Source organism: Pelodiscus sinensis, chromosome 14 (assembly GCF_052426305.1).
Source record: "Pelodiscus sinensis isolate ZL-2025 chromosome 14, ASM5242630v1, whole genome shotgun sequence".
NCBI lineage: Eukaryota > Metazoa > Chordata > Testudines > Trionychidae > Pelodiscus > Pelodiscus sinensis.
In genome coordinates this window covers 23,958,390-23,977,944 of record NC_143065.1, presented here as the reverse complement: position 1 = coordinate 23,977,944, position 19,555 = coordinate 23,958,390, and the positions used below count along the sequence as shown (strand labels likewise).

General features: G+C 41.9%; 1 protein-coding gene across 5 annotated transcripts in view; it reads right to left on the bottom strand.

Moving 5' to 3' along the window:
• SLC12A1 (solute carrier family 12 member 1) overlaps positions 1-15,194 on the bottom strand; it is a 75,241-nt gene extending 60,047 nt beyond the window's left edge. For 4 of the 5 annotated variants that reach the window (XR_016350661.1, XM_006135064.5, XM_006135066.5 and 1 more), the window contains exons 1-4: positions 14,903-15,057; positions 11,566-12,046; positions 1,951-2,085; positions 1,677-1,752 (exon numbers count right to left, since the gene is read on the bottom strand). Coding sequence is in view for 4 of the 5 variants with exons in the window: in XM_006135064.5 (XP_006135126.3) it covers positions 1,677-1,752; positions 1,951-2,085; positions 11,566-11,976 (622 nt within the window). In the remaining variant the exon portion in view is untranslated. The other variant, XM_006135065.5, reaches the window with a different exon arrangement.
• Between the last annotated feature and the right edge of the window lie 4,361 nt (positions 15,195-19,555).

Below are 19,555 nucleotides of genomic sequence, written 5' to 3'. Positions count from 1 at the left end.
TCTTGTTGAAAAGTAGGAGTACAGATTTTGAATTCCTCAGCCCATTAGTGTGGTAGTGTGGATGCTCTGCTTATAAATTTGATCTTGGGAGTGGGGGTTATTTCTAAATAAAGTCTCAGTGCAGATCAGGGCTTAGAGTGATGGATACATTAGGAAGTAAATACCAGGGAGGGTGAAGAGTTATTTAAGCTAGAAGGGTATAAGAACATATGTATATAAATTAGCCATGCACCAGTGCAGGCTGGGAATTAGAAGTAGGGGAAGACAGTTCTGGTACAACCTCCTAATAGGAGCTGTGAGGGAAACAATGAGTTTGAGAGAGTTGGACAAATATAAGTGCAATTGTATAATGTGGCGTATGATGGGGGTGGGCAAGGTTCAACAATTCTGGGCTCACTTCTAGTTTATATCTACTATTCCTTAAGGTCTTGCTTCAGGGTCCCTGCTGACCACCGGCAGCGGTTCTGAAGGGATTCCTTCTTCCTTCCCCCAATATATTCTGGGAGGACTTTTCTTAATTCCTTCCTCTGAAGCATCAGAGATGGCCATGACTGGTTATGAATCATAGGATGGGGTAGACCAGGGTTCTGAGCTGGCATCAAGCCTTCTCTCTCACAGCCTTCTTGCTCATATGCTCAGGATCTAACTGAATGCCATATGTGGAGTTGGGAGGAAATTCCCCTATCACTTCCAGAAAGGATTAGTCTTCCTCTGCAGGATGTGGATGTAGGTTACTTGCCAGGATTTTCAGGGTATATTTTAATAATTTCCCTGGAATTGCAGGGCTGTAGAGTCTTGGTGCACCTTGTCCCTCCTATTCTCTTGCCTGTACATATAATAATCTAGTCTTCTAAAGGCTGTAATACTGTGGTCTCATTTGCTTGTTCAGTTGTTGGGTTTAGGGTGCTGGTGCTGGGTGGTTGTGGAGGTTTGTGATATACAGGAGGTCAGACTAAATGATCTGATGATCCCTTCCAGCCTTAACCTCCGTGATATTCTGATTTTACATTCTTGAATAAAAGCCTGATGCTATAAAGTGGTGAAGACCCTGTGAGGTGGTGAGCACACTCATCTCTCATTGACTTCAGTGGGAATTAGGGTACTCAATACCAGGCAGAATAGAGCCCCCAGGGTCCTACTCGCACTGAAGTTGATGTGTCATTACATTATATTCAGTGGGTAGGATGCATTTACAATGGATCCTGAACTGCAGAATGTACTTTGTTAATTTATTTGAAAAGTATAGTTGAGTTTTAATAAGCTATTTCATGGTGTCACCAGTATCTGGCTCTGCATTGTAGTTAAAAATAGTGTGTGAATGACAGTTTGGGTTTATGGATTAGCAAAGTATGAAGTAGAAAGGTCAACTGTACATGAGAATGCATATTATTAATCAGCTTCAGCTGTGAAGTTTAGAACTGTTACTGATTCTAAATACAACATTTCACCAAAGCTGGGGATTGTTAGATGTTTGTGTGTATATTTTACACACACACATCCTGCTAAGTAGTAATTTGTCTGGGAGTCTGGAAAATTCTAGTAGGAAGACTAGTTGGAAGACCAAAGTTAGTGCATCAGGTAAACACACATTTCAGATTACATATTAATTGTGTTCATGTATAGTTTCTACCTTTTATTCTTTATGCTGTTCAAAATGATATTGAAAAAATACATACCAATTCCGGCTTGACCTACAATCCAGGACAGTCGAATGAAAAGCATCACTCCCCAGATATTCAACATGCATCTCACCTAAAATTTAAACAAATAATGTTGCTTCACTATAAAATTGCGAACGGTATTATGATTAGCTAGAAACTTGATACGGTACATTGCAGAAAATTAGTAGTCTTTTTAAAATCATAATCCCTCTGTTTTTAAAGGGAATTTATAATTGCTAATATCTTAATTTTTGTACTTTTCTGATAGGAAGATTTATGTTTCTCTCACCAGCACACCTTTCACCCATCCAAACTTCACGAATCCCCCTTTGCTTTCTTCTTCCTTGTTAGCTGTTGCTTCTTCTCCTGGAGAACCATCTCCATTTGTAACTCTGTCGATTGAACCAGGGTTCACTGCTATATTCTAAAAGATCACACACAAAACACATACATTCTGTACAGTTGATAAACAATATACCCAGCAGGTGACAACTAGCTACATATGGAACACATGAAAAATAGGGATTCAAAATAAAATTGTGTTTTGCTTTCTTTGTAAGAGAATGTTATCCTCTTACTCTCACTAAATAGTAGCAGAAGTACTCAAAATATAATCACAATGAATAAATGTATTATAGCCTGGACTTAAACACTGTTTATTTGTGTTTATGGGTAAGTATTAACAGCGTACAGTGTATATATATTATACATATATCTCTGTATAACATATGGTATACTGAGGTCCTGATGTGGCTGGCCTCTAAATGGCAATGAAATGTAAATTATTGTTATTCATAATAAATATATTTTATATAAAATAAGAATTAAAGCTGACTAAAGAAATTAGCTTTTGTTGACTGCTACTTGGCAAATAATTTATTTGGTGAATTCCATATTAATTGAATAATCTGTTCTACTGTTTGATTAGCTATAATAGAAGTATAATTATACAAAGTCAGGTGCTGGCTTACTGATGCCATAATCACATGCCAGATGCAGAGTTCGTGTGTGCTCATTGACATTGAAAAACTTCCACCATACACATATTAGAATGGTGCCTGAACCAGTATCTCAGAGTTTTGGGAAAGTTCAGATCTGGATGTACAATAGGATCTATCTCTGTTTCTCTGATAGTACAACCCAAAACTCCAGTGCCCTGCCCCTTAGCTCTTGAGAAACGTCAGCTTCTGGTCTGCAGCTTGCAGCTCACAGAGGAATATGTTGTGGTAGAGGATTGTACCAAGCAGCCATTGGTTGGTCAGGTAGTATCTGTGGACCAGTGTAGAAACTATATCCCTAACCTCTAAATTATGCTTCTTTGCTCTCCTCTGAGTTTCATCATATAAAGAGCCTCTAGGTTGAACCTCTCTAGTCCAGTACTCTTTGGTCCGGCAACATCTGTGGTCCAGCATGATTTTAGTTAGCCTGTCCACTTATCATGGGTGTGTGCAAGTTTCCCATGGGCCCATAAAGTTTGTTTACAGCCACTAGTCCTGTTCTCAGTGTTCTGTGCTGTTATGCAATTCTGATTAACCCTTATATATCTTGTAAGGAGCCTGTAATTAGTGGAAATGCTAGTAATGCTGCTAAACAATATTGACCTCTCATGGTTCAGCAAATTCTCTGGTTTGCCACTGGTCAGGTCCTGAGAATGCCGGACTAGAGATGTTCAACCTGTAAAAGTTTCTGGGAGAATCAGCATAAGGATAGACAACATCCAGGTACAGGTTATGCCCTGTGTGAAGAGGGATACATGTTCTTGCAGGCTTTTATGAGTTTAAATAATCTGTTGTGGTAAGTGAGAAGATTAGGGAGATAGAAGTTGGTATTCAGGGAGCTGTGTGTGTGTGGGGGAGGGGGGGAGGAGTGTAGGTGTAGGAGATAGGAGGATGTAAAAGAAGGCCACCAGTGTGAAGAAATCATGGGCCCTTGGTAGGAAGAGAAAAGTGTATGGGGAAAAGGAGTTAGAGAATGGGCTTTGTGCTGCCACTTTATTGGCAAATGTATAGAGTATGTTCCCACCATACAGTGCAACACAGTGTGTGTTGCATATTGTCAGCTGGCATGTGCATGCCCAACTAGAATTTGACCATAGCATACATTTATATGTATTCATGTAGAAATATATAATGTATAAGAATTTACTGTATGTGCTGTACATGTAATTAAAACAGTGAAGAACTTATAATAACACTACAGAAACATACTTCATTACAGCCATTAACACACTAAGAGCAATGCTCTTTATCTCACATCTTATAAAATCAGGAACATCTACTCACAATGAGCCTCATACACTTAACGTTGTATCATAAAGTAGAAGCACCTCTGCTTATGAAAGGCAGTGTACTTCAGGGGATGGGTTACCTGACTGGGAGTCAGGAGAAGTGAAATCTACTGCTGGATCTGCCATTCAGTCAGTGTTTGATATTGAGCAAAACCAAAATTTCCAAAAGTGGCCTCTAATTTTAGCCACCTCAGTTTTTGAGACTTGAGACTTATGCCATCTTATTTTCAAAGGTGCTGAGCACCCATAATGCCAAGTTAATGGGAATGAAGTATGTGTGTTGTGGAAAATTCAGGCTTAGCTCTGACCTCAGATACAACAAACAATAGATAGTTTTGTTATATATACACCTGCATATCAGACCAGACTGTGTTCTATATTCTCCTACTAGTGCTACCTATTACCTTATCTGATGAAGAGGAACAATGCTGAACTTCTTTGGAGAGAATCTGTGGGGGTGATTTTCAAAACTATCCATGTGATTCAGGAGCACAAACCCCATAGAAAGTCTGAGAGTTGTGCTCCTAAATCACATAGGTGCTTTAGATAGTTCCACCTCAGATAACAGTGTCTATGTACACTCAAAATACAGTCAGTTGTTAAGGAGAAGCGAGGGGCACTAGCTGCCATAATTCTGTTTGTTGCACATTCATGGGATTAAGTAATCAAAGACATAAAGGTTCTGGCATTGCCACTTGAAACCAGTTGTTTCTTACATACTGGGAATTAATTTGTGCTTTCACATTCCATTGCTGTAAATTATGGTCCTAAACCTTCCATTATGCATTTTAAATTGGAGTGCTTTAGGGAATGATTATTTATTTACCAAATGGCTTTACCTGGGCAATTCATGCATCAAGGATAAGGAGTAAAGGTGACAGAACATTTCAAGAAGTCACCTAAATCAAAAGTTATTGCTCTTTTTAACATTTTCCCTTCCTCATTTCAGAATATTTCAGCTTTAGTATCATGTGAGGCTAGTAATGATGTGAGCATCCAATCTACATAATAAGTGTGGAGAACAGCCAAGGAGATGAAGGAAGGTTAAATTATTTTTATGGTGGGGTAACTGTTAGACCCAAGCAATTCTCACCCACTACCAGCTGTGAAATAGTTCTTACAAAATAGTTCTTTAACTATAATTGGCATTTTGGAGCTTATTGTGAGCTAAAAGTGGCACATCTTGCTAAAAGATGACACACGTTTTGATTCCAGTAGTGAAGGAGCGGGATCTCAGAGGTTCCTTTCAGCCTGCTTAAATTCTGACATCAGAAAAATTATACATTTTTTAAAATGTATTAAACATGAATGTTTCATCTTCTGATGTTAAACCAGCATCAGAGCACAATAGGAAGGCTTATGTTGGACTCAGACAGCTGGAGTCATAAATTATGTCGCTTCTTGCCACCCACAGTAGGCTCCGACAAGCCAATTATGTTTGACAACTTTGTTTGGCTTTGTTGTTTGAATCTAGGTTTCTCCTAGTGAGATGTGCTTGCCTCCATATGAACTGCACTGTGACAAATAGGTGTAGGTATGTAATTCAGCAGCCAGGTATGGCGCACACTCTGCATGAAACACTAGCAGTGGTGCAGGATTACAGGGCTTTGTGTGGTACATTGTATGGGGTTTGTATAGTGGTCGTATGGCTTACAAATTTAGGCTTAATGTATTTAGTAAGGCCAATATCCTTCCACAAAAGCACAGCAAGGGCTGCTAATGTAAGCCACACCACTCAGTGTGATGCTCTGTCCCACTTTAGTGGAGACTGGTCCATATATAGAGATTGATGAGCCTGTTAAGCCAGCACTAACAGATAGGAGTAACACCAGAGAATGCATACTGCAAATTTCTTCTTCACCCCAGTGTATGACCAGTCATAGAAGCTAGTTTTCCATGTTTGCTACTCCATCCTTCAGAACCACCATTAGAGTTTTTAAACAACAGGTTGACTCACATAATAAGTTCCTTCTACACTATGGTTAGTAGGAGCTAAAAGGGCTGGGTTCCACTGCTAGCAAGATGGGCGTACCTTGTGCAGTCTCTCTAAGTCCTTTAAGCACTATGTTTGGGGGAGGGGGAAGAGGGCAGTAGACCTTGGAGCCTCTGACAGGTGATCCTGACTGGTTTGGCCAAGAGGCTATCAAGTGCCACCATTTCAGCTGCCTCGCCCTCCCACTGCTACTCCTCTCCTGCCCTTTGCCTTGGAGCTGCCCCTCCCATGGGAATTCTCCTGCTTTCTGTGGGTGGCAGGGGGTGCTGATGTCAACATGCCCCTCCCACTCTGTATCCTTTCTTCACAGAGCACAGAGGGTGCACAACAGGACTTGGGAGGGAGTTTGCTGGCTACTTTTGGGAGTGGTCCAGGGCAAGGGCAGGGGTGAGCCTGCCTTAGCTCCACTGCACCACCACCCAAAAGCCACCTGAGGTAAGCAGTGCCCAGCTGGAGCCCACATCCCAAATTCCTACCCCAGTCTTAACCCCCTACCTCCCGCACCCAAAGCCCTGCACCTCTGCATCCAAATGCTATCCCAGAGATGCTGTGAAGATTCTGAAATGAGCCAGACTGTTCTTGCTTTGACACTCACTCACTAAAAAAACCTCAGAGAACAAAATAAACAGCTACATTCTGTAAACAAAAACTGGTATCCAAACTGAAAAGCTGTCCAGCAGCAAACCTCTGACTGAATTAAGTTATCATGGTCAAGCTTTAAACCCCATAACACCTGGGTTTCATTGTACTGCTTCACATGCACCAATGTATTTATATAATACAAGAATTTATCTAAGAATGGAAGGCGAGATTCTCCACTCTCTTGTCCCCTGAGTTTTCACTTATACATCAGAAAAATGAGTGGAGCTACCAAATTGGAATTCTCCACTTATTTACACCAGGGATAGTGTTGTATACTCACTTGGCATTCATAATGCATAGCAGTAAATGACTGTGCAAGGGACCTGATTCTCATTTATATTAAGCTCAGGCAGGGTGCTTATTGTAAATGGGAGTCCCAATGTGGGAGATGGGAGTGAATCAGGCCCTGATTTTCCAAATGGTTAACTTTAGGCTTGATTTCAGTACTGCTAACTGACCCTTTCTGGGATGGGTGAACCTCAAGAGGTTTGGAGTTTGAACTGCATTTGAATCAGTATTCACAAGTCAAATGCATCTCCAAATTATTCATACCTCACAAATATGCAAAACTGAGTAGGAAATGTATTGAGAGCAGGCTTTCTCTATAGACTTCTGCTTCCACCATGTCCAGAAAGAGAGAGAGAACAGGGCTTTTTCCTGTGTTTTGGCTCTTCTAATCCCAGTTGGAAGCTAGATATGAACCCTCTCTTCTTCCCTAAGGTTCATCTAGACAGCAAGCTTCTTTCGAAAGAAGCTTTTTCGGAAGAGATCTTCCAAAAAAACTCCTTTTGAAAGAGAGCGTCCACACAGCACAAGTGCATCAGAAAAGCGCTCTGCTTTTTTGAAAGAGAGCGTCCACACTCATTGGATGCTCTCTCGCATAAAAGGCCACCTGGAACCACGTCAGCCAGGGCATTAGGTCAGCAGTTGCTTCCGGGTGCTGTTGCCTAAGGCTATCTGAGATGCATGCTTTAAGGGACACCCCCGGACAGCCGTTTCTCAGGTTCTGATGCGTGCTTGCCTACCTCTTTGAGGGACAGCAAAGTTTTAGCAGTGTGAGCTCTGGTTGCCCAGCTTTGTTGGATGCCACAGCATATTTTATTTTTTTTGCTATGGAGCCGGAGCTGCCCCCTGGGCATACGATGGCTCCACGCAGCCATGCTGCAGGTTCTGCCCCAGCTGGACTCAGAGCTCATCTGTGAGTCCCTCTGCTTGGGTGCGGGAGCAATGCCCTTGCACCCGCACCCCACAGTGGAGAGACGATTCTGGAGACTGGACACCAGTTCTAAATGGTGGGATCAGCTGGTCATGGAGAGGTAGGACGATCAGCAGTAGCTCAGCAACGTCCACATGCAGAAGGCCACCTTCTTGGAGCTGTGTGCCTGGCTTGCCCCTCGGCTCTGGAGACGCAACACCCACCTATGGCCCACCATTCCCCTGGAGAAGCTGGTCGCTTTTGCTGTCTGGAAGCTGGCCACCCTCGACAGCTACTGGTCGATGGGCCACCAGTTCGGGCATGGGGAAGTCCACCATCAGGATCCTCCTTATGGAGGTAAGGCACTTTTGGGCTGCAGTCCTTGCGGGGGACGGAGGAATCCTGGAAAACAGGGACCCTAGGGAAAGCTCTGTGGGGGGTGGAGTGGAGGTGGGGGGAAGCCCTGTCCCTGTGGGGGTTATGCCATCGCACCTTTACACCACCCTGCTGCTGGATGGGCAGCCTCATGGGCATGGCTCCTGCGGTGTTTGAGGGGGGGAGGAAGGGGACGGGCACCTCCCAAGGGATCAAGCGCTCCCTCTCATTCTATGTGTTTCTTTGTCTCCTTCTGCAGGTTGTGAGGGCCTTCAACTCTGTTCTCTGCCCCCTTCTCCCTCCCATAGACAAGCAGGCCAGGGAAGTGTTCATCTAGACTGTAGGATCCCATGTGCGGGAAAGGTGCCTGGAGCAGCCTGGCCTTCCCTGGAGCCCACATGCACACCTGCACTTGGCAGCGCTGTCCACAGGAGTGGGTGGGGCCTCACGCGTGCAGGCATGGCTATGTGCGGCACTTCTTGGTCTGTGTGGGGTCATGCGTGCGCCCTTGTGCCTAGCCTGCTTCCAGCAGTGGCTGGCAGGGGAAGGACATCCCTCCCAGGGGTCAGACTTGTGTGGAGCCTCCCCCCAGCCTGTGAGCAGCTGCCTGTGTGTGCTCCAGGGCTGGCTTCTGAGACCATGTGGTGCATACTGCCACTGTATGTGCTTGCACGTGCACGGACAGCAGCACGCTGTCCAGGCAGAGCATGCTGATCGATGATCGCACTCCATCCCCTCTGAGCCTGCCTCCCCCACCCTGTGTGTGTGACAAAATGAGAGCACTCACCTGATGATCTCTCCCTGGCGTCAGAAGATGCTTGGGAGTTCTCCAGGGCCTGGGGTAACATCTCCAGGCTGAGGGTGATGACGCTGCCAGTGTTGTCCTCCTGCAGCTGTTGGTCATCGTCATCCTCCTCCTCCTCCTCCTCCAGGAGCTCCGGATGGGTGAGCACGGGTGTCTCCAAGCCCGAGAGCTGCGCTCCGTGGCCCAGATATTCCCTTGCTAGAGCTCCTTCACCTTGCTCTGTACTTGGTCCAAAGTGCAGGGTTGGTGTCTCCTCTGGGCCAGAGCTTTGGCCATGCACCCGTATATGTCCACATTACACCTTCAGGAGCGGAGATCCTGCATTTTCTCCTCCTCGCCCCACAGCTTGAGGAGGGACAGACTCTCCGTCCCAGACCAGGAGGGTACCCAGTGTTTGGTGCCCCTGGGTGGGTCCTCAGAGCCCAGGTGCTGCTCCCTGTGTGGGCCAGAGGGATTTTGGAGGGGTTGTAGCTATGCCATGGATCAGCAGGCCTTTAGCAGTCAGAGTCACATGGTCAGGGTGCTGCTGCAAGGCCGGTTCCTGCCACAAGGCTTGCCCTGGGTGCCTGCAGCTTTAAGAGCTGTCAGGAGACAGGAACTCTACAGCTGTGATTAGTTTGGATGGAGTGTCCACCAGGGTACCTGTGCTTTTTCCTGGAGGCCTCTTCTTTTGAAAAAACTCCCTCTTTCACATCCACGCACGCCTTTTTCTGAAAGAGCTTTTTCAGAGAAAGTGTTCTTCCTCGTAGAATGAGGTTTACCAATATCAGAAAACCCCCTGCATTCTTTCAATTTTCTTTTAAAAAATGAAGCAGTGTGGACGTAAGTGAAGTTTTTTTGGAAAAACCGGCTTTTTTCCGAAAAAACCCTCCAAGCTAGACGCACCCTAAGGCACATCTATCTGAACAGTTAAGAACCTCAGAGGACAACAATTGGTTTGACTTCAGCTCTAACCGGGGTGAAGGTTACATCTTAGTGATGCCTTTTATAGAGAACTCATCACCATGGTTTGGGAGGTGAGAGGGATTCTACTTTTACCCAGATCAGTAGAACCAGTCAGCTTTCAGTTACTTTTTTAATTGCAGTGAAGAACTATATAGAGGGCTGGATCTAGTTGTCTGCCTAAAACTCTTGGTGAAGGTGTGTTTGCACCTACTCTTCCCTCTCTTTAGATGAGTGTAACTACAGAGCAAGTCAGTGCAAGTCAGGCCTCCATGATCCATTAAGATTTTTTTTATAGAAAAAAATTACACTGGTGCATCTGATGTAGTATAGACATTAGTGAAACCCTACAATTCAAAGGGTTAACCATTGCATTTTGATTCAGTCTGGGGCTTGCTGTTACAAACTTTTCATCTACATTTCAGGGGAGTTTTGAGTATGCAAGCAATGAAGGATCAGACCCCCATAATTCATTTCAAAGGTGAACCATTTTGGGAAAAGCAGATGCAAAAGGCAAGAAAACAAGGATTATGATGACAAAGGGTCTTTTTCTTGTAAATTTATGATCAATTTACCAGAGGTGGCTGTGTAGATAAAATGGAGCATGCATTGAGTGACTGCTGGAGGAGAAGTTCTATTCACTAGCCCCATCAATCTTGTGGATAAATGGTAAACTCACCTATTCATTCAGTTAATCAAAACTAGAGCCATAATCCCCCTAGAAAGAAGGTGGGTGGAGGAGAAATAACCCCAGGTCTAGAAAATAATTAACAGTTTAGGCATCTTATTTGTCAAGAGCAACTGTACCCTATCCTGTGGTTCTAGCTAGTTTTTGGTAAGTCAGTCTTGCCTCTATACTTCTGTTGCCATTGCATATGAGTGAAGTATAAACAACTTTTTTGCACTGGACAGTGAAAAAAGATTTAGCCAAATGACTTCTGCCTAAATGATTGATAGACAGTCCCTCACGTCATGCCTCTTAGACCCTCCCAAAAATCATTCTTCCAATAAACAGTATGGGACAAATTCATCCCTAGAGTGAATCCACTGAGTTCCAGGGATAACCAGTGCTTAAGGATGAATTTGACTCCTGTTAACATATTTTTCTTTAAAGCACGTTCTTTCAAAACGAACACATATTCTTTTATGCGTACAAAGCTCATTTTTATTTGCATCTTTTCACTTTTTCTTATAATTTGGTAGCTTCTGTTCATATCGTAAATGCATGAAGCATTGTATTTCTGACTAGCTGATGATAGTATTTATTACACATTATAAAACTGTAATACAATAGTTATTACCAGATTATCAAATGTACACAACAAACTAATCAATAGAACTCTAGTGATAGCAGAGTGTTAGATTAAAGGTTAGAATAGATATTTTCATATTTAATATTGGTTAAATTATGACTTATACTGCTACTTCTATCCACTTAACTGCAAGTCAAACATAAATCCTATGGCTTTATAGCAAAGATCATCTGAACTCCTAGCAGAATATAAAAAAGAGAACATACTGCAGGAGTAAGTCTAAATAAGGAAAGTATTTAGTTATGCTTTTACTATGGCACAGGTTTAAAAAAATAAGGGTGTGAATGTATTGTTAAACAGAATTAGCCTGGAAATGTAATGGGAAATGTTTATATCGTCGCTTTCAACTTACCTTTGCCAGTTGTTCATGAATTTCTAACAAGCTTGGTCTGTTCATTTTGGTTCCACTGATGCTGCCGGTGTTTCGATAATAATCAATGTTAGGAACGGCATCCACTGTGTTATGGCCAAAGGTTTTTAGATAATATGTGTTACTGTGAGTATCACAGGGATGTAAATTTCCATCAGATTTAACAGTATCCCCATTTTGAAGAAAATTTTCATATAATGCTCTGTTTCCAGGCCTGTGACTGACCCCGAGTCTGCTGTTTGCTTCTTCGGTAAAAGATGTTTCTTCATAATGTGGAGGATCAGCATCCTCTTGGGATATTGCATTATTGTCATGGCTTTCGTTAATTATATTAACCTGAAATCTATTTGGACTTGGGTCCAAGAATATGTTCAGAGAATTATTCATTGACATCTTCAGGAATGTTATGTGCTCAGGTCTCCAAGCTTCCTATTCTTCTGAGTCGGAGGTAGGGTTGCTTTATCTGCAATAAAACAGTAATGTTGCATTTGAAATGGCTTTATTCTTAATCAAACAAAGTTCAGTGGAGACCTTGTTGAAGTGTTCACTCCGAAGTATTCTTCTTTGGGTTGTCTTGCATAATTCTGTCATCAACATATAAGTAAAACTTTTCTATATTTAATTAACTTGCACAGTCATGTATGTCTTTCATAATTTATTAAAAACTCAATTAGACAGCAGCCTTATAACTTTTTACAAATGGGGCATGATCCAAAGTTTCAGGCAATTTGATATCAAAAAGAGTCTTGCTATCTATCTCAATGGACTTTGGATCAGACCCTAATAGGTTATAACTGTACTTAAAAGTAACTTTCCTCAATTCACTATCTTTGTAAGGAATAAATGTTGTACTTCTCTGAATGATGGTTCACTGGAGAGGAAAGGAATGCAACATCTAGCTACAAGAGTGCAATTCACCACAGTGCCTGCACATGGTCTATTTACCGTTGCTCATTGGTTAATTTAATTCATAGTATAGAAGTAAATTGATATGATTATTCAAAATCCAAAGTTTTCTAAAATAACTATATTAGATTATTAAAAGTAAAAACATAAGCCTTTACAAATTTCAGTAGTCCCAAAATGTGAGATAATTTATGAATAGTTGATTGAAGCACTGAAAAGTATTAATTTTAGATATCTCTAGAAGTCATGTCTCAGAGGAGTAGCCATATTAGTCTGTATCTGCAAAAACAATGAGGAGTCCTGTGGCATCTTCAAGACTATTAGATTTATTTGGGCATAACCTTTCGTGGGTGAAAATCACTTTGGGTGCATCTACACAGCACAGTTATGTCAAAGTAACTGATGTTATTTTGAAATAACAATGCAAGCGTTTACACAGCAATTCCGTTATTTCAAAATAAATTCAAAATGATGGATGGTTTATTCTGATTTCTGTAAATCTCATTCCATGAGGAATGACGCCTATTCCAAAATAACTATTTAGATATAGCAGTAGTGTCCGTTCCACTGCTGCAATTTCAAAATAGCTCCTCTCCAGGGCCATTCAAACTAATTGCTCCCCAGTGCCTCCTGAGGCTTTAAATTGAGGTGGCGCATCCACATTAGGGAAGCCTGCCTTGGACTAATTTTGAGGCTTCCCTGTAGCATGGACGTGCTATTTTAAAATAAGCTATTTCAGAGTATTTTTTCCCAAATAGCTTATTTTTAAATAAGTGTGCAGTGTAGATGTACTTATGCCAAAATAGATCTGTTAGTCTTTAAAGTGCCACAGGACTCTTCATTGTTTTTTCTAGAAGTCATGCCACATAAAGGAATGAATGTGAGAGAGCTGAAACTATCAAAACAATGTTTTTATATAATTGTAAAAAAATACAATAAATAAATGTGTCCAAGTAACTAAAGCAAAATGACAGCTATTAATTATTGAAATATATATTTTCAATAGTTTTAGGCAATACCAGATTCAACAAATAATTTACAGATCTGATCTTGCATTCCTTGTGTCCCCAAATACCCATTTAAGACTATCTGAAAGAAATAGTGGCAGATGATCAGAGCTAAATGTGTGAGGGATGCAGAACTGGGGCCCCCAAATGGTTAAATTTGCAGGATTGGGTCCAAGGAGCACAAGCTGTCAAGTTAAATTACTCTGAATTATTATTATTAATAATAAATGGAGATATACCTATCTCATAGAGCTGGAAGGGTCCTTGAGTCCAGTTCTCTACCCTCATGACAGGATCAAGTACCATCCCTGACAGATTTGCCCCAGATACCTAAATGGCCCTCCCTCAAGGACTGAACTTTCAACCCTAGGTTTAGCAGACCAATGCTCAAATCACTGAGCTAGCCCTCACCCTCTCTCCCTTATTGGTATGTATTAACTAATTATTTGTGATCTACTAATACTGTGCCAGATCAATAGAGACATATATTGATAACTACTTTTAGTAACTGAAGAAATGCAGTTTTACAGTCTTTTGGTAAGAGTCTGTCCAATCCTGTTCCTATTGAACTCATGGTGAGCCTGGAGTCCTTTCGAAAGTAAATCTGATAGGACATTTTGGAGAAAAAGCATGCAATATTATAAAAGGTCTATACCAACTGCACATGCTTAAATAAATAAATCCATTAGAAGAATGAACTGGGAATTGAAAGATAAATTAACCATATCTATTAATAGGTCCACATATGCCTACCTCTATAAAATGTCTAATAATCACACAAGGGAAATATAACATGAAGAGCCCTTTAACTGAATACTCTCCATTCTCATTATGATACTTAGCTATAGCACTTGAATGCAAATCAGATCCAGATTCTGTAGCTCCTATCTATGCTGTGCTGTACTTGTATGTGTGTATTTACAAATATTCTGCTGTAAACTTCCTTCGTAACAAAATGTCTCTCTAATCCACTATATACTGTTTTTTCAAAGAAAGTTGTTCTTTCCTGCTTACATGTTTTGCAAACTCCACCAGAAACAAGCCGTTTCATCTTTCTGCTTCTTTGGTACTAATTTTTTCTTGGTCATCTCTGATCCATGTCACATTTGTTGTGTTATTGATAATCTCTCACTATTTGCTGTATGACTCTTACCTTAATGTAAAAATCTTTAATAATAAAAGAGTTCATGGAAATGAAATATTTTCTTGAATAAGGGAGAGAACCTGATCCTAGTATAGTCAACAGCAGATTTGGTTCTAACTCTGTACTTGTACATTGTGGGTGAAAGCCTGTGCCTATGAAGTCAATGGGAATCTTCAACATCTTCAATGGACCCATAATTTCATCTTCCAAGTATACTTCTACAGTAAGTGTTTCCACCGCCAAGAAAATAAAACGTTCTTACCTTTCTGCTGCCTTTGCAAATGATTTATTTTTGCAGTAGATGTCCAAAGATTAGATTCTGTTGTTTTCCTTTAAATTCAGTACTATTTGTATTATTGAATTATGCATAAGTTAACAAACTTAAGTTAACAAACTTAAACTATTCTGAGCAGTGTAGCTTACCTCTCAGTCCCCCTGCTCCAGTGAAGGACAGTCTGCCTTTTATTTACTTTTGCATATAAACTGTCCTTCACACTCAAGCATCATGGATTTTACCTCATTGGCTAATTCTTTCTTCTGTGGAAAAATATCAGGTTTCGGACCCAATCCCTGTCTTTGACTCATGCTCTAAAACACTCTTAAATGACTGACAAAGTGACATTCAAGCTTGTTAAATATCAACTACTAGTAAATGAACCTGTTAATTCTGGGAAGGGAGAAATAAAACTGCCTCTATGTCAAAGGAGAAATATAGGTTGGTTTTTCTTTAGAATTTATAAAATGCAGCTACAGGCTTCTAGGCTGCTGTATCAATTACTGTCTCTCAATTATGAATCTGTTTATGAGCATTGGCATGTCAGTATGTCTGTCTTGTTTATTTTCTTTAAGATCAAGAATCATTTCATTTTAGATTTTTTTTCTTTCATACTTTAGGGTCGAGGAAGAATGTACATTAAGAGGTAACTGAATTACATTGACATGAATAGAAATTTCTAAAACTCCATGAAATCTGATTTTAGCAAATTGAATTTGGAATGTGAACAGTGAGTCCAGCAGGTACTCCTATTAAAGTCAATGGAAAGATTCAGGGAATAAAGTACTACTCATTATTACTATGATTATTTATTTTTTGTATTATGATAGTTCTTAGCGGGGAGGTCCATTCACAGTTAAATGCATGTTTAGCTTAAGCACAGGAGTGACACTATTGGCTCGTCTGAGACTTCTCATGTGCATAAAGCTAAATATCAGTGATGCCTTTTGTGGTGAGGTGGCTCACCGTCACTCCCTCGTCTCTCTCTCTCTGTCCTTTTCCCCTCCGGCGAACCCCTGGATCGCCGGCTTGCCGTCATCCCTGGGGGTTGCTCCCGGGTTGCACTCACGGGTCACCGGGGCCGGAATGTCCTTACTCGGGCTCGGCCCACTCTGGTCCTTGGGTATGGTGGCCGCGGCTCCCGGTGAAAGTTCCCCGGCCGCCGGGCTTGGTCCTCCCGTTCCCGGACAGGTCCGGAGTGGTTGGTTGCTCCGTCCGGAGCCCTCCGCCTGCTGCTCCGCCTGCGCAGGAGGAGAGAACGCCGCCAGTCCCCGCTCCCTCCTGGCTCCCTCTCTCCCCTTGCTGCTGCCCTTTTGACCCGGCGCACTGGGGCCGCCCTCTCCCACGGTGCTCCCGCCGCCCGGGTCCCTCAGGGTCCTAATGCCCGCCCTAGGCGGTGCGCCCGCTGCCGCGGTTCTACCCCCGGCTGTGCGCCCCGCCCCCTCCGGCTTCCCCGGGTTGCTTGGCAGCACGCACGCTGAGTGCTTCGGCCGCCAAACGGCCGGCTCCCTCGGGGCGCTCAGCTGCTTCCCCGCCGTGCGCCTCTGTCGCGCTGCGGCTGCAAGTGAGGGGGAACGCTTTCCCCGTCACACCTTTGCAGAACTGGAGTTTATGCAGCAACAGAGGCTATGTCTAGACTGCAGGTTTCTTTTAGAAGAAGCTTTTCTGGAAGAGATTTTCCAAAAAAAATTCTTCTGAAAGAGAGCATCGACACTGCAAAAACACATCGAAAAAATGATCTGCTTTTTTGAAAGATAGCATCCACACTGAATGGACTCTATCTCACATTTCAGCTGTGGACAGAGTGGCAACCAGGGCACCTGTGCTTTTTCCTCTTTCCTCTTCTGTTGAAAGAACTCCCTCTTCCCCGTCCACACATGCCTTTTTACAAAAGCGCTCTTTGGAAAAGGCTTCTTCCTCGTAGAAAGAGGATTACCAAGTCGGAAAAAAACCTCATTTTGATTTTCTTTTGGAAGAATGAGATTGCAGTGTGGACATAATTGAAGTTTATGGAAAAAAAAAAAATTTTCTGAAAAAACTCTGTAGTATAGACCTACCCAGAGTGAGAGAAAGATAGGATTAAGATCTCTGTTTTGAAAATGGGGAATAGAAGAACAAAGAGAATAAGGGTGCGTCTCCACAGCACCATAACTCAAAATAAGATATGCAATTTGAGCTAGGTAAATTGCGTATCTTATTTCAATACTATTTCAAAATAGCTTATTTTGTCATTGACAGCACCAAATTTTGGAATAAAGTGCTATTCTGAAATGTCCCTTACTCCTCATAGAATGAGGTTTACAGGAATGTCGGAAGAGTGAGTCTGAAATAACAGGCTTGCTCCGAAGATGTGGGATAGCTATTTCGGGATATTCCAGTATCCCAAAATAGCACTGCAGTGTAGATGTAGCCTAAGTGACTAAGCTTGGGTCTCACGGTGAATGTGGCAAAGCTGAGTATTTAATCCAGATCTTCCAAACCCCCACCTAGTGCCTAACCATAAGTCCATCTGTCTCAACAGTGCACATAGAAGAATTGGAAAAGGAGTTTTAATATTTGAAATTAGCATGTTTTATTTATTCATAGACTGCTTTGATTTTGCAATTGAGTGTTTTGATACTGTAAACAAGAAGCAGGAAGCCTTATCTCCTGCAAATTGAAACCAAACTTGTTTGTCTGAGTGATTGGCTGAACAAGAAGTAGGACTGAGAGGACTTGTAGGCACTAAAGTTTTACATTATTTTTAATGCAGTTATTTTTCTACATAATTCTACACTGGTAAATTGAACTGTCATGACAAAGAGATTGCAGTCCAGTACTTGTATTAGGTGATTTGAAAAATACTATTTATTTTATTTTTTACAGTGCAAGTATGTTTATTGATGATTACAAATAAAGTGAGCACTTTGTATTCTGTCTTCTACTTGAAATCAATATATTTGAAAATGTAGAAATCATCCAAAATATTTAAATAAATGGTATTCTATTATTGTTTAATGGTGTAAGGAAAGGAAAGGAATCTAGGGATCGTAGTGGACCACAAGCTAAATATGAGTCAACAGTGCGACGATGTTGCAAAAAAAGCAAATATTCTGAGATGCATTAACAGGAGTGTTGTGAGCAAGACACAAGAAGTCATTCTTCCACTCTAGCCTGCACTTATCAGGCCTCAATTGGAGTATTATGTCCAGTTCTGGGCACACATTTCAAAAAAGATGTGGAAAAATTGGAGAAGGTCCAAAGAAGAGCAACAAGAATGATTAAAGGTCTAGAGAACATGACCTAGAGAACATGACCTATGAAGAAAGGCTGAAAGAATTGGGCTTGTTTAGTTTGGAAAACAGAAGACTAAGAGAGGACATGATAGCGGTCTTCAGTTATCTAAAAGGGTGCCATAAGTAGAAGGGAGAAAAATTGTTCTCCTTAGCCTTTGGATAGGACAAGAAGCAATGGGCTTAAAGTGCAGCAAGGGAGGCTTAGGTTAGACATTAGGGAAAACTTCTTAACTGTCAGGGTGGTTAAACACTGGAATAAATTGCCTAGGGAGGTTGTGGAATCTCCATCTCTGGAGATATTTAAGAGCAGGTTAGATAGACATCTATCAGGGATGGCCTAGACGGCACTGGGTCTTGCCGTGAGGGCAGGGGACTGGACTCGATGACCTCTCCAGGTCTCTTTCAGTCCTAGTGTTCTATGATTCTATGTTCTGTGAAATAGATTTTGGATGGAGAGGACTAACAAGAATCAGTACTGCCAATGGCTGGCTCTTTCTCTTCCTATTAGCTGCAGGCACAATGTCCATGGCTTTTCCCGTAGGATCCAGTGTTTTCCCTTGTGAATGACATTTTGCATAACCAAGTTCTCTTCACTGTCTCTTTTTGTCTAGCAGACTAACAATCACTACATCTCGTCTGCTTGTTCCTGCATGTCTTACTACACCTAACTGTTCAGAGAGAATGACAATGCATATACAAAAGTCGGATTACAAGTTTCTCAAAAGTGGAATCAAATGACTGTCAAGTACTGCCAGTCTCTCACAGCTGCTATTGTGAAGTGACCTCGAGATATTACTACTCAGCCTCTGTTTTTTTCTCTCTGGCTGTGTCCAGACTCAGGGTTTTTTTCGAAAAAAGTAGCCTTTTTTTTTTTCGAAAAAAGTAGCCTTTTTTTGAAAAAACTTCACCTGCGTCTAGACTGCAGCCGCGTTCTTTCGAAATTAAATCGAAAGAATGTGGCTTTTCTTTCGACAGTGGTAAACCTAATTCCACGAGGAAGAACGCCTTCTTTCGAAAGTGCTCTTTCGAAAGAAGGCGTTCTTGAAAGCAAACAGGTTTTTTAGAAAGAGAGCTTTTTTGAAATTCCGTGTGCAGTCTAGACGCTTTCTTTCGAAAGAGCCTCTTTCGAAAGAGGCTTGCAGTCTAGACATAGCCTCTATAACTTCTTCTATCTTACTGGGACCTTCTGCTACAGAATTTCACAGAGTAACAATCCAAATAAAATTCAATGGCAGGGCCAGGTCTTGGACCCTGATTAGCCTCTTTGCACCACTCTGGTAGCGCAAATAGATTGAAAAACTGCCCACCCTGCCTGCTGGGGCTTTTCTGTCTTCGGGGGAAATCACTGGACAGTGAGCAGCTGGCA